This window comes from Nelumbo nucifera, chromosome 1 (genome assembly GCF_055504915.1).
Source record: "Nelumbo nucifera cultivar China Antique chromosome 1, China Antique-T2T, whole genome shotgun sequence".
Taxonomy (NCBI): domain Eukaryota; kingdom Viridiplantae; phylum Streptophyta; class Magnoliopsida; order Proteales; family Nelumbonaceae; genus Nelumbo; species Nelumbo nucifera.
The window spans coordinates 185,807,543-185,833,792 of NC_142649.1; the positions used below are offsets into that span (position 1 = coordinate 185,807,543).

The following is a 26,250-nucleotide window of genomic DNA, read 5'->3' on the forward strand; positions in this document are numbered from 1 at the left end:
GCATCTCTGCAAAAAACTTTGACATGTAGGTTCGGAACATGGCAAAGAATTTGATTGAAGCTCGGAAGTGGGCAGAAGAAGTAATAAATTGCCTTTCTAAAGTTGAGACCTGTTTACATCATTGCAAGAATGATATAGGGAAGGTGTCCTTGGGATTTGTCGAGAATTTGCTGAATTATGATCCATTGCCTTGTAATGAGCCTGGATATTTTAAATTGAAGGTTAAAAAGTTTGAATATTTGGGTAATTTCAAAGTGTCATCACAATCAATTTGCAAACTTGCTTTTATGTGACTTTTGGAATTACTCCATACAGGCCTATGCAGAAGATGCAAGAATATTGGTTGGAGAAATAGAATCTGCTCTTTCAATAAGTTCACATGTCTCGGTAATAAAAGATTTATCTCATCACTTCATTTATACAATTTCTTTTCTCAGCACTGATTCTGTGCAAAGAAGTTTTACTTCAACTGTCTCATTATTATGTCCATTTTTTGATCAGCAATATTATATTTTTTATCTTCTAAAAAATATTATTTTGTCCATTTTTTGATAGGCAATATTTAAAGAAGTATTATTAATGGTAAAACATTATGCCCCTACTATCTAGAAATTTTTTTTTGAAAGGTAAAAATGACAAATTCATTAACATAAAAGAAAAATACAAGCTGATGGTGACAGTGCATCATCCATTTACAATAAAAATAAGATGTTGTCGAATCAATATAAATTTTCCATAATACACATTTGAAATCTCAAAACTTCTCCTAAATTTTCTCCATGTCCTTGTCAAGTTGACTGGATTCTGGATGAACCATAACTCAATCAGCCACCAACTTGCTAACAGCAGCTACTATCCTGTCCATGCTACTGTATTTGTCATTGAAAATTCTTCTATTCCTCTTCTTCTGAATATTCCAATAGATTGCAGATGGAATGCAGCTCCAAATCACGATTGCCTTCTTGCTACCTCTTAACTTTGACCATGAAGAAAAAATTTCTAAAGCTGAGTTTGGAGAAATCAGATACCCCAAACATTGCGGTGAACAATCTCTACGGGAAATCAGAAATTTTGCAACTGAAAAAACATATGTCTGATGTTCTCCTGCTTTTTGCATAAACAACATCTACTAGCCGTACTGAAACCTCTTGATTTCAAATGATCCACAGTCCTAATCAATGGTACAGCAAAGGACTTCTTCCCGTCCAGGAGAGGAATTAGGCAAGGTGACCTCCTATCCCCATTCTTGTTTAACCTAGTGGCAGAAGTGTTAAGCAGAATGGTGGCAAAAGCTGCTGATGCTCAAGGCCTTATTAGAGGTTGGAGGGTAGGTAGAAATCGGGTGATTGTTACCCATCTCCAATTTGCAGATGACACCATATTTTTTTGTGAAGGAAACAATGAGGAAGTGGTGGAAAATTTGAGGGTGCTGCTGAATAATTTTGTGGGAGTAACAGGGCTGAGGATAAATTGGACCAAAAGCGGAATTGTAGGGTTCAATTTGGAGGAAGGAGAACTAATAAGATTTGTAGAGATCTTGGGGTGCAAGATCAGAAGCTGGCCTATCAGTTACCTAGGTCTACCCTTAGGAGGAATTATATTTCTTTGGGTGTAAGAATAACCTTGATTAGAGCCACTCTGGCAAACATCCCCACCTATTTCCTTTCAACCTTTAGAATCCCTTCTAAGGTGGCAAGGTGCTTAGAGAAGTATATGAGAGATTTCCTTTGGGACCCAGGAGAGGAAAGGAAGGACCACTTGGTCAAGTGGGAGTGGGTTAGCAAACCTAAGGAACAAGGGGGTTTAGGAATTGGGAACATCCTTTTAAGGAACACAACACTACTAGGTATGGCTTTGGAGGTTTCCCTTTGAGGGCAACAAACTATGGCACAAAGTGATTGAGAGCATTCATGGGGTGGTCGGAAATGGCTAGGATGCAAAAGTTTCCCCTCACAGTTCTTCAACTTCTCCTTGGAAAGCAATTCATGAAGTCTACCCTACTTTCCTCAATTCCATCTGGTTCGATGTGGGACAAGGTAATAAAATTCTGTTTTGGGAAGATCTATGGGTAGGGGAAACCCCACTAAAAGACTAATTTCCTTATCTCTTTGCGTTATCTAACCTCAAGGGGGAAGCTATATCCATGTTGGGAACACCGTGCCCAAATGGTGTGAACTGGAATTTGGGCTTTAGAAGGGGACTAAGGGAAAATGAGTGTGAGTCTTTAATCCGATTGCTGGACCTCCTAGGGCAAATCCACTTGGACCTTTCGCTGGAAGACTCTAGAATTTGGATAGGCTCTCCAGACGACCTCTTTTCTTGCTCCTCTTTCTTCAAAGTACTTGCTTTGCCCAACCTTCTAGGTGGGGTTTTCCCTATGAAAGAAATTTAGTGCAAGCGTATTCCCCCGAAGATCCAAGCCTTCTGCTGGGAAATATTCCTTGGTAAGGTAAACACTTGCGATATGCTGCAGAAAAGAAGGCCCTATATTTGCCTTTCTCCTCATGTGTGTTCATTGTGTAAGGAAAGTGGTGAGACCCTTTCTCATTTAATGATATCCTGTTCTTTTGTGCATCGAATTTGGGATTTCTTTTGTACTCTCTTTGGCTGGACTCTCCAACCATATATTCTTGAGACAGCGAAAGAAAAGAGGGATGGTAATGTGGAAAGAAACAAAGCCAGCAATTTGCTGGGTAATATGGGAAGAGAGGAACAACAGAATTTTCTTGGAAAAAAGTAGAACAATAGAGGAAGTGATTGATAGTATCAAGGTGAAAGTAGCCCATTGGGTAAAACCCTTGGATAGCTTTCAAGTCTTCTTAGTCATAGACATTCTAAGAACATGGTCTGAAGTAGCACAATCTTCGAGAGTAAGAGATAAAGTAAGGCTGGAGTGAAAACCACCAGAAGGCAATAAAGTAAAGCTGAATTTTGATGGGTGCTCCTTTGGAAATCCGGGCATCACAGGAATAGGAGGAGTATTAAGAAACTCTGGAAGGAGGATATTGGGTATGTTTCTCAGGACTGATTGGCATCGGAAACTCGTTGAAGGCTGAACTATTGGCATTACTACAAGGGTTAAAGCTAGCCAAACAGCTAGGATACAGACATGTTGAAGTGGAAGGGGACTCAAAAGTAGTAATTTCATGGGCAACAAACAGAAGCCATACCCCATGGATGTTTAAACATGTGATCAGGGAAGTGGAGAAGATTGCAAAGGAGGTTGAGGCTGAATTTAAATGGGCCCGAAGAAGTGCAAATGGGCTAGCTGATGGCTTAGCAAAACAGGGGCATTGAGACAGCAATTATTTTGGGCTGCACTGTAATGAGGGAGAGAATAGAGTGATTAAAGGAGATCAACAGTCCCATCACCAAGTTGTATAAACTGCTTACAATCTGAATTTTAATAAAATACATGTTTACTGATAAAAAAATATGCTGTCTGTCACAACCAGCCATGCAAAAGCTTAAATCCTTGGGGGAACTGGGTTTCCCCACACTCCTAACTGGTTTGAATCTGAACTGCTTCTACTTAGAGCTAAATAACAAGATTTCACAGTGAATTTTCTGTTTGAGCATTCCTTCCACTATAGTTCATCCCTCGTTTGAGAAGGGATGTTTACTGCCTCTAGCTTCCCCAACAGAGAATTGCATTCTTCCACCTCTGTCCAGCAAAGGTCTCCTGAATTTTGGGCTCTAAATCAACTGATTTCCCCTTCTTTCATAGAAACCGCTAATAGTAATGTCAGCCTCAGCCAGCTTATACAATCTTGGGCATAACTCATTCAATTTGCCAATCCCATACCAATCATCCTCCCAAAACCTAATTCTTGAGCCACCTCCTTCTGAAAAGCTTGTTAGACTTCTGAACTCCCTATTTAAACTCATGATCCCTTTCCACACACTCACCCTATGTGAGGACCTTACCTCTTTAGGTTCCCAGCCAAACCTTGCCACCCCATACTTCCTCACACCACCCTCCTCCACAATGATTCCTCCTCTCTCCCTAGCCCAAACCTCCATAACCACTTCCCCGACAAGGCCCTGTTAAAAACTCTCACTCTTCTAATCCCTAGACCTCCCTTCTTCTTTGGTCTGTAGACCTTGTCCCACTTCACCAAACGAAATTTCTTGCCCCCTCCTCCCCCACCCACACCCTCCCTTAAGAAATCTCTATGAAACTTCTCTATTCTTTCAGCAACTTGAGATGGGATCTTCAGCAATGACAAATAATAGGTTGGTAAGCTTGAGAGGACACTTTTAATTAAAGTTATTCTCCCTCCCAGCGAGAGATATTTTGCTTTCCATCCATCCAACCTTCTTTCAACTCTCTCCACAATTGGCCTCCACAAAGCACCTGAGTTTGAAGCCCCTCCTGTTGGCATTCCCAAATAAGTGACAAGGAGCTCACCAATTCTGCATTCAAAAGCATCGGCACAATCCAACAAAACTTCCTATTCAATATCTCCAACTCCAATCAACACACTTTTTGAGAGTTTTTTTTTTTTTTAAGCAAAAGGTCCTTTGTACAATGAGAAGCTGTACAATTAGCTAACAAGTTGGACCTCAAAAAAGGCCATCCTCAAACTTTGTGTTCAAAATTTTTGTTGTTTCTTTCCAGCCACACCGCCCACAGAATTACCAAAGGGATGGAGGACCAGCAGACTTTCCCTTTCTTAGTCAACCCGGATATGTGCCATTCCTCCAGCAAGGCTTTCACTGAGGCAGGCATGCACGAACTTAAATTCAGGGCCTTCAAAAAATAGCTCCAAATTTCTGAAGCAAACTTGCAATGCAGAAACAAATGTCTGTCTGAGTTCCACTTTACAAAGACTACATCTCAAGTCATTGCAGATGAAACCTTCTTCAACAACATTTCTTTGGAGATGCACTTTTCTAAAGCTGTTACCCATAGAAAAACTTGACTTTTGAGAGGTTAACCTTCAATCCTGTTAACAATTCAAAAATTTCCAAAACTGCCCTCAGATTTAACACTTGTTCCAGTGAGGCATATTGAAAAGTCAGGTATCATCTGCATACTGCAGATGAGAGATACATGGACCATTCCTTCCCACCTTAAATCCCTCAATTAAACCCGTTTGCCTACTTCTCAACAAGAGGAGGTTCAATATCTCCGTAACCAAGACAAATAGCATTGGAGATACTCCTTGTCTCAAACTCCTAGAAGCTTGAAAAACTCCGTGGATACACCATTTAGAAGAATAGAGTGAGACTGTAGACATGCATGCATACATCCAAGATCTCCAAATTTCTCCGGAACCCATTAACCTTTGAATTTACTCTAAGAAACCCCACTCCACCTGATCATAAGCTTTCTCAATGTCAATCTTACTTTACCAGGCCTGGTCTCCTACTCCTTGATCTGGAATCACTGCATTTGCTTTCCACTAAAACTCCATCCAATATCTGCCTTCCACAAGCGCCATTTGAGATTCCCCAACAACCTCATGCAGCATTGTCCTCAATCTCTTTGATAAAACTTTAGCCAGCAACTTGTATGGGTTGCTGATTAAACTTATTGGTCTAAAATCCTTCAATTCCACGACTCCCTCCTTTTTTGGAATCAAAGAGGTAAAAATGGCATTTACTGACTTCTCCAAATTTCTCTCCCTATGGTATTCCTGAATTAGCAGCTCAAAATCTCTTTCCAGTGTGTTCCAACATGCTTTAATAAAAGCAAAGTTGAAACCATCTAGCCCCAGTGCTTTATCCCCATTTATGTCTTTTAAGACTTCTTTGATCTCCTCCAACCTGAATTCATTTTCAATCCAGGTTGCTGAAGCTTCACTCAGCTTCTTGGGACTAGAGACATCCAATTCCAAACTCTTGAAGTATACAAGCTTTTATAAAAACCAACCACATTCTCCTGAATTTCATTCCAATACTCCACTATCTACCCCCATCTGAATTCTTGATAAAGTTTCCTCTCCTCCTCATACTAGCATAGGCATGAAAGAACACTGTTTTTGTCACTTGTTTTCAGCCAAGTCAATCTGAACTTTTGTATCCAGCTCTCCTCTTCTCTATGTATTAAGCTTTTCAAGTCAAACTCCAACCTTTCTCTTTGCACTCTTTCCTCCCTTGATAGATCATCCACTTCCTCCAACCTGTCTAATCTAGCCATTTTGTCTAAAAAATTCCTTTTTCCTGATTCCCACATTTCCAAAAACAGTTAACATTCCACCTCTTTATTTCCTCCTAAAGCAGCTGCAGTTTTTTAACCATCTTTAAACCGGCAGACCCCTCCATTTGCATCCCTCCCCATTTCTCTTTCACCCAATCCAGAAAGTCTGGATGGTCCAACCACATGTTTTCAAATTTAAATGGTCTTGGGCCTGAAACCACTACAAACTGTCTCAGTAACACTGGCTTATAATCTGAATAACAAAAGGCAAGGCTTCTTGAATCATTTCACCCATGTGTTGCTCCCAATCTCCAGTATAGAGAAACCTATTCAGCCTTCTTAAAATAGGTGGGGATTGCCCATTCTTTTTTTGATAAATGAGTAAAATTTTATTAAACCAGCAAATAAGAGTTACATGCAACCCATGGAAAGGCACGGGATGTGACCTTTCCTTTAACACTAGTTACAGAATTATAAGTACAAAAGAAATTACACAGTAGCCCAAAATAAAGTATTCCGGAGAACCCCTTGTTTTGCAAGTGAATCAGCCATTGAGTTTGCTGGTCTGCCTACCCACTGAACTCTGATTGTCATATTCCTTGTTAACCATTTAACCTTTTTGAGAAGATCTCTAAAACCCCAAATCACAGTGCCCGGATCCTTCGGCCAACCCACTATCACCTGGGAATCCCCTTCAATAATCAGATGCTCTATGTCTAGCCGATTTGCAAGCTGGATTCCTTGTACAGCAGCAAGTAATTCGGCCCTTAAGGAGTCTCCGACAACTGCAGGACTTGAGTACAAAGATATAATGCTACTATCTTTGTTTCTCAGCACTCCTATGCCTGAAGGTCCTGGATTTCTTCGGCTACTTCCATCAAAGTTCAGCTTGATAAACTCCTCCCCTGGTGGCATCCATTCAACCCCATGTCTGTCCTTCCTGGTAGAAGTATTAGCCACTGCTAACCAGCTTCTCCATAGGTCATCAAAAGAGTATGCATCAAAGAGCTTTAGAGTTTTCAGCCACTGAATTGCCCTTGTCAGAATACATTCTTTAACTTCCGAGAAGCTCATTTCTTTTTCACTAAAGATTCTGGTGTTCCTTTCTTCCCAAACTGTCCACAACAAAGCTGCTCTTATGCACTTCCACATAATTCTCCCTCTCTTTGTGTGCCATTCAACGATAGACGGACTAAACAGCAAGCTACTATCAGATGGTAGAGCAAGAGATCAGTAAGTGGTGACAGTCCTCATTCTGAGATTTACAAAGAACACATCAATTAGGGGATAAGCACCAATTTGGTCTCCTCTTTTGTAGGTTTTCAAAGGTATTAATCTTACCATAATAAACTTCCCAACAAAAAACAACAATCTTTGGGGGAATGGGCCTAGTCCAAAATTCTTTTAACTGGGAAGTTCTGAGGTGCAGAAGTGGGGCAAAGGGACTTGAAGAAAGAGAAGCAAGTGAAAAAACCTTTCGGGTTAGGGGTCCAAATTCTTGTGTCAGGTTTGAGGGGATCTAAACAAATAGACTCAAGTGAAGAAAATAGTTTTGAAACACAAGCACTTTCATCATCACATAACTCTCTAAGGAAACCAAAATCCCAGTTTAGGGCCACAGAAGAAGCTGAGGAGGAAATAAAACTGGAAATCGGCTCTTCCTTATAAAGGGAAATAGAGTAAAGAGAGGGAAAAAGGTCTTTAAGAGGTTGGTTGCCCACCCAAATGTCTTCCCAAAAAAGAATATTGCTTCCAGAATTAACATCATACCTGACCAGATTGAGAAACTGTGGTAGAATTCCGTGAATGGCCTTCCAGGGTGTTGCAAGAGTCGTCCATCGAGATACCCCGGCTTTCCAACCGTTCTGCAAATGGCCATGAATACTATTCACCACCTTGTGCCACAACCTCTCTCTCTCTAACGACCATCTCCAAAGCCACTTCCCTAGTAGAGCTTCATTCTTAAGAACTAGATTTCCAACTCCAAATCCCCCTTCTTCCTTACTCCTGCTGACTAGCTCCCACTTAATCAAATGAGCCTTCTTCTCTTCCCTTGGCTCTCACAAGAAATCCTTCATCACCTTTTCTAGCTTCTTGGCTTCCCTTGAGGGTATGTTGAATACAGAAAGAAAATAAATCGGAAGACTAGCAAGTGTCGCCCTAATCAAGGTCACTCTACCCCCTATTGAAATGTAACTTTTTTTCCAAGAAGCCAACCTCTTTTCAAACTTTTCCACAATTGGATACTAGAGCCGACTTTCTTTTGGATTAGCTCCTAACGGAAGACCCAAGTAGGTTAAAAGCCAATAAGACATGGAACACTCTAGAGAACTTGCTATAGCCTTTACCTCCCAAACTTCCAAATTGAATCCTAATGAAGGGTGATTTGGTGCGACCTAGAGAGAAGGGGACACGTGGACACAACCTGACTAAGGGATGACATCTCAGCCTAGCAAGCCTAGTTTGCAATGTTTGAGCTCGGGTCTTCGGTCACCTCGGCATAGTCACCTCGGCGTCGGGGCACCTCGGCATTCAATCCAGTTCGGAACTAAAGAGCCGAAGTATCAGCTTGGGGTTACCAACTCGAACCGCCACGTAACGACTTCGGAAGTTTCTCCAGTAGACTCTGAACCTCACGGGATCACGCCGCATAACGGCCGGCCTAATCTTCTCCCCGCACAGATCAAGCGGAATTGATAAATTATTAACTGATACGCTACTCCCCGATTAAAGCGGAAATGGATCCCCTCAGGACGAAGATCCCGGAACCGATCCGCGAAACCCGCGAGAGCTCAACTATATAAGAGCAACAACCCCTCCAGGGCCTAGGTATGCGTGATTTTTCTACTCTCTAGCTCTCTATCTCTCAAACTCTCAAACTCTCAAACTATTCAGCTCACACCACAGTACACTGACTTAAGCATTGGAGCGACCTCGCCGGGTTAGCCACCCCGGGTTCTTTGATCCGCTATCTTGCAGATTCTTCTAGCTTGCTGTTCGATTGGAAGCCAGATCACCTTCCATCTAGGAGTAGTTAGATCGCGCTACATCAATTGGCGCCGTCTGTGGGAACCGACCGAAAAGTCATCTCCTTTTTTATAGTCATCAACCTTACTCTTACGTCAATGGCATCTTCCAGTCACGCCGAGCAAAGCAGCGAGATGAACGTCTCCAGGGGACAACCCCAACTCCCTTCAGTGTGCATCGGCCAGTTCACCATCTCGCTTACTGCGACTGGAGTTCCAACGCTGACCGTGCCATTGAACACCACATAGGTGAACGCCCCACTTCCCCCAGTGGTAGGCGCAACCTTTTCTGAGCCCTCTATGGTTCCCCCCGGAGTCGGGTTGTCCCAGTTCAACGACTTGGTGCAGTGCGTCCGGGCTATCCAGATCCAGATGCAGCAGGTTCAGCAATTCCAACAGTACCGACAGTATTTCTTCTACCAGTAGTACCACCATCAGTTCCCTCCACTGCCGCAGAACTAGCAGCCGGTTCCACCTCGGCACCTAGGGGCCCAATGGAATTAGAACTGGCCTCGGGTTAACCAAGATATCATCCGATCTCCCGACCGAGGCGAAGAGACTTCCCAAGTCTTAGTTCCTCCCAGGAGTCAGGTCTCACCTCGTGGGAGGAGAGACGGTCAGATTACTCCACCTGCCTCACAAGGGAACCTCGGAAACAGGTCCGGGGATACTCAGCCTAACAGGGCAATCTTCCTCGGCGTTCACAGCAGGAAAACGACGGTTCGCTAGCAGGTATCCAATTCGGGGTTCGAGGTGCGAACTCAAGACAGGGACTCTCCGTCCGTGATAGCCAGCCCCAGAATCCCATAAGGAACTAGGAGTTGCCTCGCGACAGGGCGGTACCGGAGCACACCGAAATCAACAACACCAATGTTGAGCCAGTAAAGAGGCAACAACGGAGGCGTCGGAAGGTACGCTGTACCTCGGCTCAGAACAGCCAGCTAGCGAGGCCGAACCAACAAGAAGAGCAAGCCAAAGGTAAGGAAGAAGCGTGATCGGTAGCTACAAAGGCCGTTCCTCCCCTACTTTCCAGGTCGTCTCCCCTGTCTTTCGAGCTCTTAGCGACCCCGATGCCTCCCTTCGACAAGTATGACAGGTCCTTCGATCTTAACGACCATGCGGACTCTTTCCAGTCCTAGATGCACCTAGATGGGGCTGATGAGTCTTGCATGTGTGTGTCCTTCTCCACGACCTTCAAAGGGGTAGTTCGGACCTGGTATCGGAATCTCGCGCCGGGATCGATCAAAAGCTGGTCACAGTTCGCAGATTTGTTTACCTCGCACTACATCACCAGCAAGAAATGCCCGAGGTCGTAGGAAAGCCTTCTCAGCGTAGTTCAGAGAGAGGGAGAGTTGATTAGAAGCTACATTAAGCGCTTCAACGACACTTGCCTGCAGATCCCAGACCTAGACCCGGCGGTAAGACTCACGGCAGCTAAGAAAGGAATAACCCATAGGGAGTTTAAATGGCATGTAGTGGCCAATAAACCAAAGGACATCACCGAATTCCCCAAGCTAGCCGATCAGTTCATCGGTACCGAAGAGGAAATCAACCAGAAGACTGACAACCCGACAAAAAAAAGGAAAAGAGACAATGTCGACACAGGTAATGGCGGGCACAAAAGAAGAAAGAGCAAGTCCCCGAGCAGGGGAAGAAACAAATCTGGGAGCCGATCTCCTTCGCGAACTCGCAAGTTAGGTCGGCGCTCCAGGACCCCACCTGTTGAAAGAACAAACTACACACCGCTAAACGCTAAGTGAGGAGAAATCCTAATGGCCATTAAGGATTCCGCCTTCGTCAAATGGCCTCCCAGGTTGAGGGGAGATCTTGCAACAAGGAATCAGAATGTCTACTGTCATTTTCACAGAGACCACGGGCACAACACGGAAAACTGCAGGAGCCTCCGCGACGAGATCGAGGAGTTCATCTGCTGCAGATACTTGAAAAATTTTATACAGCGAGAAGAGAGAGGCCAAGCACATCGGCCAACAGACCGACAGGGGGACCAGAGAAGGAATGCCCCCGAGACTAGCAGGCAGAACGAGCAGCCACCAAAATAGTTACCCAAGGAAAGACTGATCCGCGAGGTAATCAACATGATTACTGGTGGGTCCATCATCGCGGGGTGTACATCGACAGCCAGACGGACCTCAGTCTGCGAGCTAGAAAATGAAGAGTAAAACCCGCCAAAGCGACCTTGACTTGAAGAACCAATATACTTCACGAAGGATGATATGCGTGGGATCCAGTATCCTCATGACGACGCTCTAGTGATAAAATTGAGGCTCAACGACTTCGAAGTCAAGCGCATCTTGGTGGACTCAGGTAGCTCGGCAGATATACTGTTCAAGGAAACTTTCGATAAGCTGCAGCTACAGCAAAGTGACCTAAAGCCGGCAGACACTCCCTTGGTAGGCTTCAGCGGCGAGGAGGTCAGACCTCTCGGACGAGTCACAGTGCCCGTAGAGGCCGGCACGTGGCTGAATATCGCGAGGTTCGGGCACGCGTTTCTGGTGGTCATGAATCCTCCCTATAACGCCATAATAGGTTGACCCATTACGCACGTCCTATGTGCGATAGTATCCACCTACTATTTGGCGATGAAGTTCCCAATGGACTATGGGGTAGGAGTTGTGCGAGGTGACCAACTCGAATCTCTTAAGTGCTACGTAGCTGCCCTCAAGGGGAAAGCAAAGCTAGCGGCTGATATCGAGCTTGAGCGACCAGTAGAATATGCCGACGAGCGAACTGCCCCAACAGAGGAGACGGTCCACGTTCCGGTCTCAACCGATGACCCGGCCAAGACTCTCTAGATCGGTGCTTCGGTCAACGAGCCCCTCCGCTCCCAGCTGGTAAGCTTCTTACTCAAAGACTTAGATATTTTTGCTTGGTCCGCGGCAGAAATGCCCAGGATAGACTCCAAAATTCTAACTCATAAATTGAATACCGACCTCTTAATCAGGCCAGTTAGACAAAAGAAGTGCAACCTCGCCCCAGAAAGCTGGAGGGTAGTCGATGAAGAGGTTGGGAAGCTCCTAGTGGCAGACTTCATCAGGGAAGCCCATTACCCGAGCTGGGTAGTTAACCCAGTTCTGGTAAAAAAGGCCAACGGCAAGTGGCGCATGTACGTCAACTACATCGACCTGTATAGAGCCTGCCCAAAAGACTGCTTCCCGCTGCCCAAGATCGACCACCTAGTGGACGCGACTTCAGGGCATGAGTTGCTGAGCTTCCTGGACGCCTATTCCGGTTACAACTAGATTAGGATGGACCTTGCCGACGAAGAAAAAACTGCCTTTATAACTGAGCTCGGGTTGTATTGCTACAAGGTCATGCCCTTCGAACTAAAAAATGCTGGGGCAACCTTTCAATGCCTTGTAAATAAAATTTTTGAGCCGTTAATTGGCAATAAAATCGAATGTTACGTTGATGACAAGGTCGTGAAGACCCAATTTTCAAATTTTTTGTTGGATGATAATGTAGATGTAAAATCATCTTATAAACCACTTCTCAGTGGTCAACTGCAAGTTGATGATTTTGGAATAGCTTATGGGAGGTTGAAATGTGTATGGGTTAAGATAATGGACAATGACCTAATGGCTCACAATTTGATTGAGGAGGTGGTCCTTGATTGAGTGGAATTGTGCAGTCAACCCCATATAGTTGGTAAAAAGGCTTTATTGATTGTTGTTGTGTGATGAATGATATTAAGTGCTCTTATTTTTTCATGAATATAATGATTGTATAAAGTATTTTATTATTTAGATTATATTGGATGACCAGACTCTTGCTATTTTCATGAATTCTGTATATTGCCTGGATTATTGAGAAATGCTACCATATATTCCTTCTGTCCCCTCTTCCCAGCTGAGTGGCTGATAGTATTTTTCTCAATGATTGTAATGTTGTGTTATATTTTTGCCATCTTTGTTGCCTTTTGCCTTGCTATCTGAATTTCTACGATTGATATCTTTCTATCCTCTGACTTATTTTTTAGATTGCTCATTTGGGGAAGTTATACAGTAGAGCTAGTGAATTGCCAGTCTATGTAGAAGAAAGTACAAAGTTAGCAGGAGAGATCTCTTCAGCTAAGGTATATGCCCCTTTTTGTTTAGTCAATTGGAAACCCAGTCCAATAACAGTCTTCAAGGAGATCCCTCTCCTATTCCTTTGCAAAATTTGTACCATATTTCTTTAAAGCGAGAACAGTTTATATGGTGCTATGCTTGCCATTCATGTGATTCTCTGTTTCATTAAGGTTTTAGTTTCCCATTTTATTTTCTCCAGTGTGGTAATGAATTTGCTTCTGTTTTCCTTTATCCTTTTTTTTTGTCTTGTTTTAGTTTCTGACTGTTATTAAACAATTTTACAGTGTTAATGATCAATCAACCTACTAATCTTTGTTACAAAAAAAATCTGTTGGTTTTCCCTTCCTTTTTACCCTTATGCTGTCAGTTTGAAACATAGAAAAAGGAGTTATTTAGTATACTTGTGTGGACAACAAAAAATTTTATTAACACATTAAAAAAGAGTATACTAGAGGTATACAAAGATGGTCTGATGCCACAGGAGCAACAAAAATTCACTTCCAAATATGCTATCCTCTGCAGAAAAAACCAGAAAATTTGGTCTTAGAATGGTGTCCAATGTATTCTCTTAATATGATAACAAAATTACATAAATACCCTCAAATCATTATGCAGCATGTATATGATCCATAATAAGGACTGAAGTATTACTTCCAATAGAAATTACTTGAAAACTCAGCTTGGGTAGTTCATTATTCATTTTTTTTTTTAAATAAAAACCAAAATGAATCTGGAATATGGGATGGAAATCTCTCCCCAATGGGCATAATGGTCCATTCAAAGAGAGGCCTTGTTATGGTTGGTTACTTCTCATCTTCTTTTATTTGAAATGAAACCTTTTTTGTGTATAACTGGTAGCTTTCTGATGGACGAGCTAAAATTTTAGATGTCTTCTTAAAGCAGCACAAAAGAGATGCATCCGTGCCTTCTCAATTTGTTTGTTTAATTGTGTCCTTGTATGGAGCAGTCATAATTTAACAATTGATACTGGCACTGAACAGAGCAGAATGTTGAAATGGGATTTATGTAGCCAACCCCATACAGTTAGGACAAGGCTTAGATGATGATGACTTGTGAAATTATGGAACCTTCTTATCATTGAATGTCAATGATTACTTGTTCTTGGTGTGGTGGAAACAAATGCTGTATTTAGGGGTGCACTTTCATTAATATAATTATTACATAATTGTTTCTCCCTCATCTTTCCATACCTTGTTCTTTTTTCTTTTTTCTTTTCTTTTGTTTTTTTTTTTGCACTTTAACTTGATATTTTGAGCTATGTTCTTTCTTCTTTTGTATCTTACACTGCTGTTTCTATTGATGTGAATCCATTATTGCAATCTCTAGGTTTGGAGTGAAAGTGTAAGGCAATGCATCACAGAGAAAAGGTCTGCTGCAGTTGACATTGATGTCCTTTACAAGTTAAAGTCAGAGGTGTATAGCTTTTTTTTTTTTTGAAGTTCTGTTTGGCAAACATATTTATGGTGGATGCTCCTGTTTGATCTGATTAAAATGAACATTTTATGTTCAATAGATGTTGGAGCTTCGTGTTGAATTGCCAGAAACAGAATTGCTCCTGGATCTATTGAGGAACATGGAATCTTGGCAAATTCGTTGCAGTGAGATCTTGAAGGGTCCTATCAGCTTGAAGGTTGGGCCTCTGGAAGCTGCTACAATTTATTTATTTTTTGATAAATGACTAAATTTTATTAATGTTACAGTTCAGATCTGTTCTGGTTTCAGCCCTAGAATAACAGAGAAAATGAGCAGAGAAGAAAGAGAGACGAAAGAAAGAAGAGAAGAGAAGAGAAGTAGGAGGGAAAGACTGGTTTGAACTAGAGAGGAAAGTTCTCCCTCTAGTCGACCAGATATTATTTATATGTTTCTAATTAAAATTACAAAGACAGTTATGCCCCTAATTAAGTATGGGACATAACTCTTAAACTAGAATATAGAAGACAAAACACCATACTCTTAATATAAAACAAAATGACCAAACTACCCCTTATAGCCAACTCCGACTCCATCTCAAGCTGGTGAGTATATGTCATATAGTCCCAACTTGTTACATATGTAATCCACTCTTCCCCGATTCAACCCTTTAGTGAACAAGTTTTCCCATTGACTTCCTGTGTTTACATATGCAGTACTTATCACTCCATTGAGCACATTCTCTCTCACAAAGTGACAATCAACTTCTATATGTTTTGTTCTCTCATGGAAAAATGGATTAGAAGAAATGTGGACTGTAGCTTGATTGTGACAATACAACATCATAGGGCTATTAACCGAGTCTTGTAAGAGATTCTTCAAGCATACTAATTCACATGTAGTATGTGCCGTGGCTCTATATTCAGCTTCAACACTGCTTCTCGTTACCACAATCTATTTCTTTTTCTTCCATGTCACCAAATTGCCCCCAAGAAAGGTACAAATACCCTGTACTAGACCTCTTGTTTGATATTGGACTAGCCCAATCAGCACCTGTGTAGCCCTCTATCTCAAGACTTCCTCCACTCTTGTATCACAAGCCACGACCTGGATTCCTTCAAGTACCCTAGAATTCTTAGAACTGCATTTCAATGTGGAACTCGAGGATTCTGCATAAATTGACTTGCCACACTAACTACAAATGATATGTTTGGCCGAGTAATGGTTAGATAGTTCAACTCACCTACCAACCTCCAGTACCTTCCAGAATCTTCAAACTCCTCACTTGCATTGCTACTCAACTTGACATCTGGTTCCATGGGTGTTTCAACTGGTTTGGCACCTAACAATCCTGTTTCCTCTAACAGGTCAAGAATATACTTCCTTTGGTATAGATTAATACCATGCTTAGATCTTTCTACCTCTATGCTCTATCCCCAAGAAATATTTTAATTTACCAAGATCTTTTGTTTCGAAGTGATCATGCAGAAAGGTCTTCAGTTTGTCAATCCCCAACCTGTCACTGCTAATAATATCAATGTCATCTACTTATACCACAAACAAAAGCTTCCCAACACCCGAATCATAGCTAAATACTGATGATCAACTTGGCACTGTCTCTTGCCAAATTCTTTCACCACACTTCACTGAATGTACGAAACCATGCATGTGGAGACTGTTTAAGTCCATAAATGGCATTCTTGAGTCTGCATACCTTACCATCCTGCCCTTGAGTAACAAACCTTGGTGGTTGCTCTATATCAATGTTTTAAAAGGCGTGGGAGGCATATGCCTGGAGGCACGTCTCCAGGCGAGGTGCTCCCAAATCGCCCTGAGGCGTATGCCAGAGGTGTTGACACCTTTGAGGCATACGTCTTAGGTGCAAGCGCTTTTTTCATGAGGCATGCTAGAGGCGTACGCCTCATGCGCCTCATGCACATCTGATATAAAAAGACCGAAAAAGAAAGAAAAAGAAAAAAAAAGGAAAGGAAAGGAAAGGAAAAGAAAAGGAAGGGAAAGAAAAAGAAAGAGAAGAAAAAAAAGAGAAATGGAAAGGAAAGGGAAGGGAAGAAAAGGGGAAAGAAAGTGGTTTGCCACTTGCCCCTCGCTTCACTCGCTCGCCTCCGCTTCGACAAGACCCCCCCTTTGAACTAATGTTATGCATCTTTATTCTTCTTAAGATAAAAGATTTTTATTAAAAATAAAGAAATATTGAGATCCCCCCTTCCTCTTTATCCTCCTCCTAACCCCCCTCCTCTTAAGGAGGCTTACGCCTCTTGCGTTCTGAACTACGCCTCACGCCTCTAGGTAGTGGAGTGCCTTGCGTCACGCCTCTACGTTTGAAAACATTGCTCTATATAGACCTCAAAGAAGGTCACCATGTAAAAAGGAATTCTTGATGTCAAGCTGGAACAAAGGCCAATCATACATAGTAGATAGGGATATCAAAACACAGATTGAGCCAATCTTAGCAACAGGAGAGAAGGTCTTTGTGTAGTCAATGCTATATAGCTAAGTAACCTTTTGTAACAAATCAAGCCTTCAACTGCTCTACACTACCATCTGGTAAATAGTTGACAATGTATACCCACTTACAATCTACACACGCTTGATGGGGGGAAGAGTGGTGAGATCCCACGTATGATTATGAGCTAGAGCTAAGAGTTCTTCTTTTATTGCTTGGTGCTACCTTGGAGAGGTAAGAGCTTCCTAGACATCCTTAGGAATAGGAATAGAAGATAGTAGAGAAATAAACTGTTGATGGGAGGCAGAAAGGTAAGATACGAAAACATAATTGGAAATGGGATGAAGATTGCAATTGTGTTTACCCTTTCGCAAGACAATGGGAAGGCCAAGGTTAGAGAGAGGGGGTCAAGCTGGTGTGATAACAATTGTCTAATTTGTTGACGATGAAGAAATGGAGGAGCCGGTACATGTCGATGCATATACACTTGCCTAATGGGTGGTCGTTCAACAAGAAGTTGCATTGGAGGCGAAGACTTGGTCAGAATTGGAACAAGAGGAATGGGGTCCTCAATAGAAACTAGAAGTGGAGGTGGAGAGACATCTGATTCATAGAAAAACAGAATAGATTAAAGAACGTGATGAGGCAAGAAAAAAAAGAAAAAAAAAAGAAATGTATGTATTATGTTTTGCATGTTTTTCTTGTAGTAGGATCCCAAATTGTTGTTTTTGGGTAGCTTTGTTGACAGTTTGGAATAGTTGGGTGCATTTCTGTTGGGTTTTGGTTTCTTGGGTCTTTTTGTAACAAAAGTAATCTTTTAGAGGTTCATTTGAAGTTAGTTTTGTTCTTAAGGAGTTGTTGGTGAGAGGCAAACATTCTAGGGGCTTATGTGTAAATATTTTAACTAGCTTGTCCAGCATGCCAGTGAGTTTTATAAAAGAGAAGGGGGCTGTTTTTGTAGGGGTATTTTTGGTTCTTTCTCTCTTGTTTGAGCTGTAGCTCAGCCCCAGCTAGGGTTTTCAAGTATTGGGAGCTTGGGTTTTGAGGAGTTGACCCATTTTGGCACCTTCCAATCCCTCCATCGCTGCATGTCCGCGTGGGAGGCCAGCTTGCTGCCATTGTTACTGTAGCGGAACTGTTCTAGGAGGAGTTTTACTTCAGGTTCAGGTCTGAAATCCCTAAAAATCCATGATATTTTGTTGTTTTCAGTTTGGTATTTCTTGTGTTTATTGCTGTATACTTGAGGTACTACATGTAATTTGTCTTTTTGTCCACATCAAGTGGTATCAGAGCAAGTTCTTTCCTTGGGTTTGCTTCAAAGTTCATCTCCTTCTTGTGTTTTCTATATTATCATGGCTGCAAGGGGTGGACGTGGTAGGGGTGGTAGAAGACCACAACATGTCACTGTAGAGGTTCCAAGAGGCTATAAGAGGACTGCAAGAACATATTGAACATCTTGCTCAACTTCTAGCTCAAAATGCTGCTAGGGATGGTGACGTAGCAAATGATTTGGGGCTAGGAAGAAGAAGACAAGCTCATAGAGTTGATGATCAACTCATTGACATTATTAATGAAGAATCAAGTGAAGACATTGAGCAACCTGAAGGTGATCAGCATGGAAGGAATAACAACCAGTGGTGGGAAGACTGAAAACTGCAATCTCTACAATCCAATCGAGGTCATGGTGTTCAACTTCATATTTCCGAGTTTGATGGTGAGTTGGAACCTGAAGAGCTTCTAGACTGGTTGGACAGTATTGAAAATTATTTTGATTGGAAAGAAATGAATGAAGACAGAAAAGTGAAGCTTGTAATAGCCAAGATGCGTGGGACAGCCTTAGATTGGTGGAAAAATTACCAAAGGGACAGAGAAAGGAAAGGGAAAAAAAAGGTTATTTCCTGGGGAAGAATGAAAGAGAAGCTGAAATCCCAATTCTTACCACCAGACTATGAGCAAACTGTTTACCAAAGGGTGCAGAATTTAAGGCAACGGGAAAAGAGTGTGAAGGAGTACTCAAAAGAGTTTAATAGATTAACTCTTTGGAGTAATATGTCAGAAACTGAACAGCAAAAAGTTAGTAGATATATCAATGGTTTGAAGTTGCCAATACAAGATCAAGTCAGCCTACATTGCCCGTATAAGATAAAGGATGCATATCAGCTAGCTCTAAAGGTTGAAGCTCAATTGAGTCAGAGGTCAGGGCAGAGGCTGAGTGCTGTCCAAGGTACATCTCTATCAGTGGGTCAAAGTGTTGGGGCTGATAGGGGTCGTGTGATCAACCAAACACGCCCTACAGTCCAAGAGATTCAAATGTAACAAAGAGCAATTAAGGGCAGCAGCCTACTATTAGATGTTTTAGGTGTATGGAGTTGGGACATTGTTCAAATGAATGTCCTAAGAGAAGGATTGAAGGGCAAACACATATGGTTAATGAAGGCACTGATGAACAACATGATGATATAGGCCATTGTTGAGGATGGGCAAGTGGCTGAAACTACTGAAGCTAATGCTTTAGAGGAAGAAAACTTGGATGGGGATATTGTGGGTGAAGCTCTAGTGATATGACACTCTATGGTTGCACCTCAAGAACCACTACCAGGGGATTGGTTGAGAAAGAATATCTTTAGAACACGTACAACTGGCGGGAAGTTGTGTAACCTGATTATTTATAGTGGGAGCAGTGAGAATGTTGTTTCTCAAGAGATGGTGGATAAATTACAGCTCAAGACTATTCAACACCCCCGACCATATCGTATTTTGTGGTTCAACAAAGGAAATGAGGTAAGAGTTTCTTGTAAATGCCTAGTTAATTTTTCTATTGGTAATACATTTGAAGAATCGGTATGGTGTGATGTTGTCCCAATGGATGCATGCCATATTCTCTTGGGCCGCCCATGACAATATGACCGTAAGACCATTCATTATGGGGACAAGAACACATACAACTTTGTGAAAGACGAAAAGAAGATAACTCTTAAACCAATGCAACTTGATTCATTTCCAATGAAGGAAACAAAGCCAACCACTACTCTCTTCACCTCAAATAAATTGGATCAAGAAGATGGGAATTTGGATGTTGTTTACGTGCTGGTTACAAAAGAAGCTAGCAAAGAAACACCTGTTCCAGAGTTGGTGAAGGAGCTACTTCATGAGTATACTGATGTGATGCCTGAAGAATTACCCGATGGCCTTCCTCCTCTAAGAGATGTACAACATCATATAGATTTAATGCTGGGAGCAGCCTTGCCTAACCTACTCCACTATAGAATGAGCCCTAAGGAGCATGAGGAGCTCCAAAGTCAAGTAACAGAGTTGTTGAAGAAGGGGCTGATCCGTGAGAGCTTAAGCCCATGTGCTGTACTACCTTTTCTCACACCAAAGAAAGATGGTAGTTGGCATATGTGTGTTGACAGTCGTGCCATTAACAAGATTACAGTTAAATGCAGGTTTCCCATACCCCGCCTTGATGACCTGTTAGACACATTGGCTGGATCACAAGTCTTTTCAAAGATAGATCTGAAGAGTGGATACCATCAAATTCGTATCCGAGAGGGGGATGAATGGAAGAATGCATTCAAGACTAAGGAAGGTCTTTATGAATGGCTAGTTATGCCATTTGGGTTATCTAATGCTCCTAGCACCTTTATGAGGTTCATAAGCCAAGTTTTAAGACCGTTTATGGGGAAGTTTGTGGTAGTTTATTTTGATGACATACTCATCCACAACAAAGATCATGACAGCCATTTAGTACACTTGAGAGCAATCCTAGAAGTCTTGAGACAAAATCAACTATATATAAATTTGAAGAAGTGTAATTTTATGACAGATCGGTTGGTGTTTTTGGGGGTATGTTGTTTCAGCCAAGGGGATTGAGGTGGATCAACAAAAGTTCAAGCTATTCAAGAGTGGCCAACACCAAAGACCTTAACTGGAATTCATAGTTTCCATGGGCTAGCAACATTTTATCATTGGTTTATAAAGAATTTCAGCACTATTGTGGCACCCATTACTGAATGCTTGAAAGGAGGTGAGTTTACTTGGACTCCTGCAGCTGAGAAAAAATTCTAAGAGCTAAAGATGAGGATGACGAAGGCTCCGGTATTTGCTTTACCTGATTTTAACAAGCTCTTTGAAGTTGAATGTGATGCATCCCATGCTGGGATTGGAGCTGTCCTTAGCCAAGAAGGCCGTCCAGTTGCTTACTTTAGTGAGAAACTCAATGATGCTAGAAGGAGGTATTCCACTTATGATGTTGAGTTTTATGCCATTGTGCAAGCCAAGTTTGGCACTTGTGACATCTATCAACATAATAGAACACATCCTTTTTGTAGCCTTGGCCAAAAGTACCTTTTGGAGACCATTTCAAGTGTCTTCTTGCAACAAACTGAAGTAGTTAACTGAAGCCTAGGCAAGTTGTTGAGGAGCCTAGTTGGAGACTACTTAAAGCAATGGGATTTTATCCTACCCCAAGCTGAATTTGCCTTCAATGATTCAGTTAATAGATCTACATGGAAGACTCCTTTTGAGGTGGTGTACAGTCGGTCACCTAAAAGTGTTGTTGATCTAGCTCCTATAACAGGGTTGTGGCGAGTGAGTGATGATGCCAAAGCTTTAGCTGAATCCATTCGAGAGATTCAAGAGGTTTCCTGTTGGGACCTACCATAAGTTGAAGCAGAAAAGGATTGGTCCATGTCAAGTGCTGAGATGGTTTGGTGACAATGCATATGAAATTGAGTTACCAACTGATTTGTCCATTTCACTCATTTTTAATATAGCAGATCTCTTTGATTACCATGGGGACCCCGAACCAGCAATAAAGGATGGGCGAGGACAAGCACAAAGGGCTAGAAGTTCTAATGAGTTTGAACAAGTAGATGGTGTAGAAGATGTCCGAGTCACCAACACTCGAAATGGGGCCTATTTTTGGTTCTTAGTCTAGTGGGAAGGGAAACCATCAATTGAGAACTCTTGGATTAGTGAAGAGGAGTTTATGAAGCTAGATGGAAACATGTGCAAGGTTGCTAAAATTGCTGTTTGCATGGGGTCGAGCTCTTTTTAACCCGACGGGAATGATGAGGCAAGAAAAAAAAGAAAAAAAGAAAAAAAAAAGAAATGTGTTTTTGTATTCTGTTTTGCATATTTTTCTTGTAGTAGGATCCCAAATTGTTGTTTTTGGGTAGCTTTGTTGACAGTTTGGGACTAGGGGGTATTTTTGTCATTCTATAAGTCAGATTTTTGGTCAGGGCAGTTGGGTGCATTTCTGTTGGGTTTTGGTCTCTTGGGTCTTTTTGTAACAAAAGTAATCTTTTAGGGGTTCATTTGAAGTTAGTTTTGTTCTTAAGGAGTTGTTGGTGAGAGGCAAACATTCTAGGGGCTTATGTGTAAATATTTTAACTAGCTTGTCCAGCATGCCAGTGAGTTTTATAAAAGAGAAGGGGGCTGTTTTTCTAGGGGTCTTTTTGGTTCTTTCTCTCTTGTTTGAGCTGTAGCTCAGCCCCAGCTAGGGTTTTCAAGTATTGGGAGCTTGGGTTTTGAGGAGTCGACCCATTTTGGCACCTTCCAATCCCTCCATCACTGCATGTCCGCGCAGGAGGCCAGCTTGCTGCCATTGTTACTGTAGCGGAACTGTTCCAGGAGGAGTTTTACTTCTGATTCATGTCTGAAATCTCTAAAAGTCCAAGATATTTTGTGGTTTTCAGTTTGGTATTTCTTGTGCTTATTGCTGTATATTTGAGGTACTGCATGTAATTTGTCTTTCTGTCCACATCAAAACGTAACATTGGAACAAACAAAAGAACGTCTAGAACTGGGATTATAACACTTATACCCTTTCTAGGTCCTAGAATAGCCAAGAAAACACACTTAGTAGATTGTGCATCTATTTTGTCCATTCTAGGCCCAAGATTATGAACAATATACACACATCCAATAAACCATGGGAGTGAGAGGGTAAGGAGACAGTGGGGAACAAAGCGGAGAAGGGAGAATGGCCTTCAAGGATAGACATGGGCATCCAATTAATAAGGAAGCAAGATGTAAGCACAACATCACTGTAAAAACGTTTGAGTACATACATATGGTTTAAAAGGGACTGAGCCATCTCTAAGAGATGGCCGTTCTTTCTCTTAGCCACCCCATTTTGGTGAGGGGTGTAAGTACATGAGGTTTGATGTATAATGCCATGTTATTCCAAATATTGCTGAAACGATGTATAAAAATATTCTCAACCATTATCGGAACGGAGAATTTTAATGTGTATACCAAACTGAGTGCGAATTTCAGCCTGGAACTTTTAGAAAATAGAAAACAGTTCACTCATTTCTTTCATAAGATAAGGCCGTGTCATCCTTGAATAATCATCAACAAAAATTACAAGATACTTGTGACCATTGTATGACACCACTTTATTTGGACCCCAAATGTCCGAGTGGACCAAAGAAAAAGGACTCGACATACAATTTTCAATCCTAGGACTAAATGGGAAAATGATGGTGTTTCCCATATTGACATGACTCACATTCCAAAGTAGAAAGGCGATTCATTGACGGAACAAGTAACTTAAGTGCCTTAAGGGACAACTAAAGAGATGTTGATGAACTACCACCATCAAGTTAATATAGTCCACTAACTTCATGCCCTCGATCAATCTTCATCCCTGTATTGAGATCCTAAAAAACACAAGAAGGGTAAAAGGTGATAGAGCAATTAAGAGACTTGATCAATTTACTAACAAAGATAAGGTTAAAAGGGAATTTGAAAACATACAAAACTGAAGACATGGGTAATGAATCTATGTCAACATTACCAATATCATAGATAGAAGATGTGGGTCCATTAGCAAGAGTAACAGTGTGATGCACAAGATTGAGAAAGAGAAGAAAACACACTTGGAGTTTTAGTCATACGATCGGAACATCTAGAGTCGATAATCTAATGGAATGGTTTGGATGCCAGAGTAATCACTCATATTCATCATGTGGAACACTCATCATTTCTTTCTCGGAGGCATCCATAGATGTAGAAGGTGTTTGATCAACTTGCTGAATTTCATCTCTCGTACCACCACCACCACTAGCGACCACATGATTTTCCCAAGTTGAGGGTGGTCCATGTAGATCATAACAAAAACTGACATTGTGTCCCTTCATTTCACACTATTTACACTTACTCGGACCATTACTACGCCCTCTACCACGAACTCTCCCTGAATCCCGACCTCTAATATACCCACGACCGTGATTGAACATGGGGGCACTGCCACCACCACGACCTAGCTGAACGCCCTGAGCTCCTTCTGTACCTCTACAACTCTTCCCCCCTTTTGTCACTATAAAAGCAGACCTATCAGAGAGGGAAGGGCTGAACAACCTAGTATTTGTGCTCTCACCGGTTCATATTCAGACTTCAACTCTACTAAGAACCTGGTTACACCAAGTTGCTCTCTTTGTTGTTGCTGAATTTTGACATCAGATGTAAGGGGCTGATAAACATTCAACTCATTCCGAAGATTCCTCATGTTGGCATAATGCTTCTCAAGACTTTAATTACCTTATTGCAGATTAAAATGCTCTTGGTAAAGCTGGTATATTGTGGTAGCATAATATTTGCATGGTCCCAAATCTCCTTCTCTATATCTAAGAACATAATGTTCACACTAATCTTGGGTTCCATGCTATTCCATAACCATGTCATTATCTGTGCATCTTTTTGTTCCCACACTGTACCCCTGAGAATCAACTGAGGGTTTTTCTTCTTTCACATGCTTCACCTTCTTCTTAAGCCTAAGAAAAACTTCTACAAACTTGGACCAAGGCACATAATTCTCACAATTCAGTTTAATAGAAATCATCTGCACATTCAGGTAATTAGGGGAATCAAAACACTAGATTTGTGTTCACTGCTGTCTCCCATAGATGCCAGGGTAAAAAGAAAATTTCCACTCACTAGTATGTCACACCACCTCGCTTCCTAGCCACGACATTGCACACTAATGGCTGGTTATTGCTGAAAACATCTGTTGTCACAGTTTTCAGCAATAATAGACATTGCTGTCCTACACTTTCAACACCACAAACCACATGGATACACCCCACACACATACCACTAGGTCTGTGACCAATCAGTCCTGCACTAATCTGTCTTCTACCTGAAACAGCCCTCTTTGGTCCATCGATTAGAAGGTTTTCTACCAACCACCTGAAACAATCACTGCGCCACCAACTTGAGGCATGAAAACCTCCAGAAGAAGAAAACAATCACTCAACTTGAGGCATCAATGAGATATCTGCAGAAAACTAGGGTAAAGGGTGATTAAAAAATTCTGGGCAGATTTGAACTGATTACAGTTGCTCTGATACCATGTTACAATTCGGATCTGTACTGGTTTCAGCCCTAGAATAACAGAGAAAAAGTGCAGAGAAGAAAGTTAAGAGATAAAGAAGAGAAGAGAAGTAGGAGAAAAAGACTGGTTCAAACTAGAGAGAAAAGTTCTCTCTCTAGTTGACCAGATATTATTTATATGTTTCTAATTAAAATCACAAAGACAGTTATGCCCCTAATTAAGTATGGGAGACCACTTAAAGCACAATATAAAGGACATTACACCACACTCTTAATATAAAACAAAACGACCAAACTACCCCTTTACAGCTGACTCTAACAATTAAGAATGAGAATGTATTACATCAATATTTTACAAGACAATCATCCCAACAGGGACATTAGGTGCGACCCCCTAAAAGAAACAAATCAACTGAGCTAAAAAAATCTGCTACAATTTATTTCCTATATTAGTTTCTACTTGAGTTGAATTTTCATATCCATGGGAGGCCATAAATAATCTAACTATTCATATGTGCTCATATGTGCAGGAACTTGAAGTCCTTTTGCAAGAACTTAATCACTTCAGCATCTGTGTTCCAGAGTTGAAGCTTCTAAGACAATATCACAATGATGCTGTGACCTGGATTTCTCATTTTCACGATTTTATAGTGAACGCCCGGGGTAGGGAGGACCAGAAGTGTGTCGTTCAAGAGCTAACTTGCATTTTGGAGGCTGGAAAGTTATTGAGGGTGCAAGGTTTGGCTTTATGATCCT

At 41.6% G+C, this 26,250-nt stretch overlaps 1 protein-coding gene across 4 annotated transcripts in view; it reads left to right on the plus strand.

The window, feature by feature from the left end:
- The window catches only part of LOC104596082 (transcription factor jumonji (jmjC) domain-containing protein), a 122,490-nt gene that overhangs the window by 33,694 nt on the left and 62,546 nt on the right, over positions 1-26,250 (plus strand). For all 4 annotated transcript variants that reach the window (XM_088895608.1, XM_010257101.3, XM_010257104.3 and 1 more), the window contains 6 exons: positions 30-221; positions 316-387; positions 13,169-13,264; positions 14,607-14,693; positions 14,794-14,910; positions 26,025-26,232. In XM_088895608.1, coding sequence (XP_088751734.1) covers positions 30-221; positions 316-387; positions 13,169-13,264; positions 14,607-14,693; positions 14,794-14,910; positions 26,025-26,232 — 772 coding nt within the window. The remainder of the gene's footprint in view (positions 1-29; positions 222-315; positions 388-13,168; positions 13,265-14,606; positions 14,694-14,793; positions 14,911-26,024; positions 26,233-26,250) is intronic.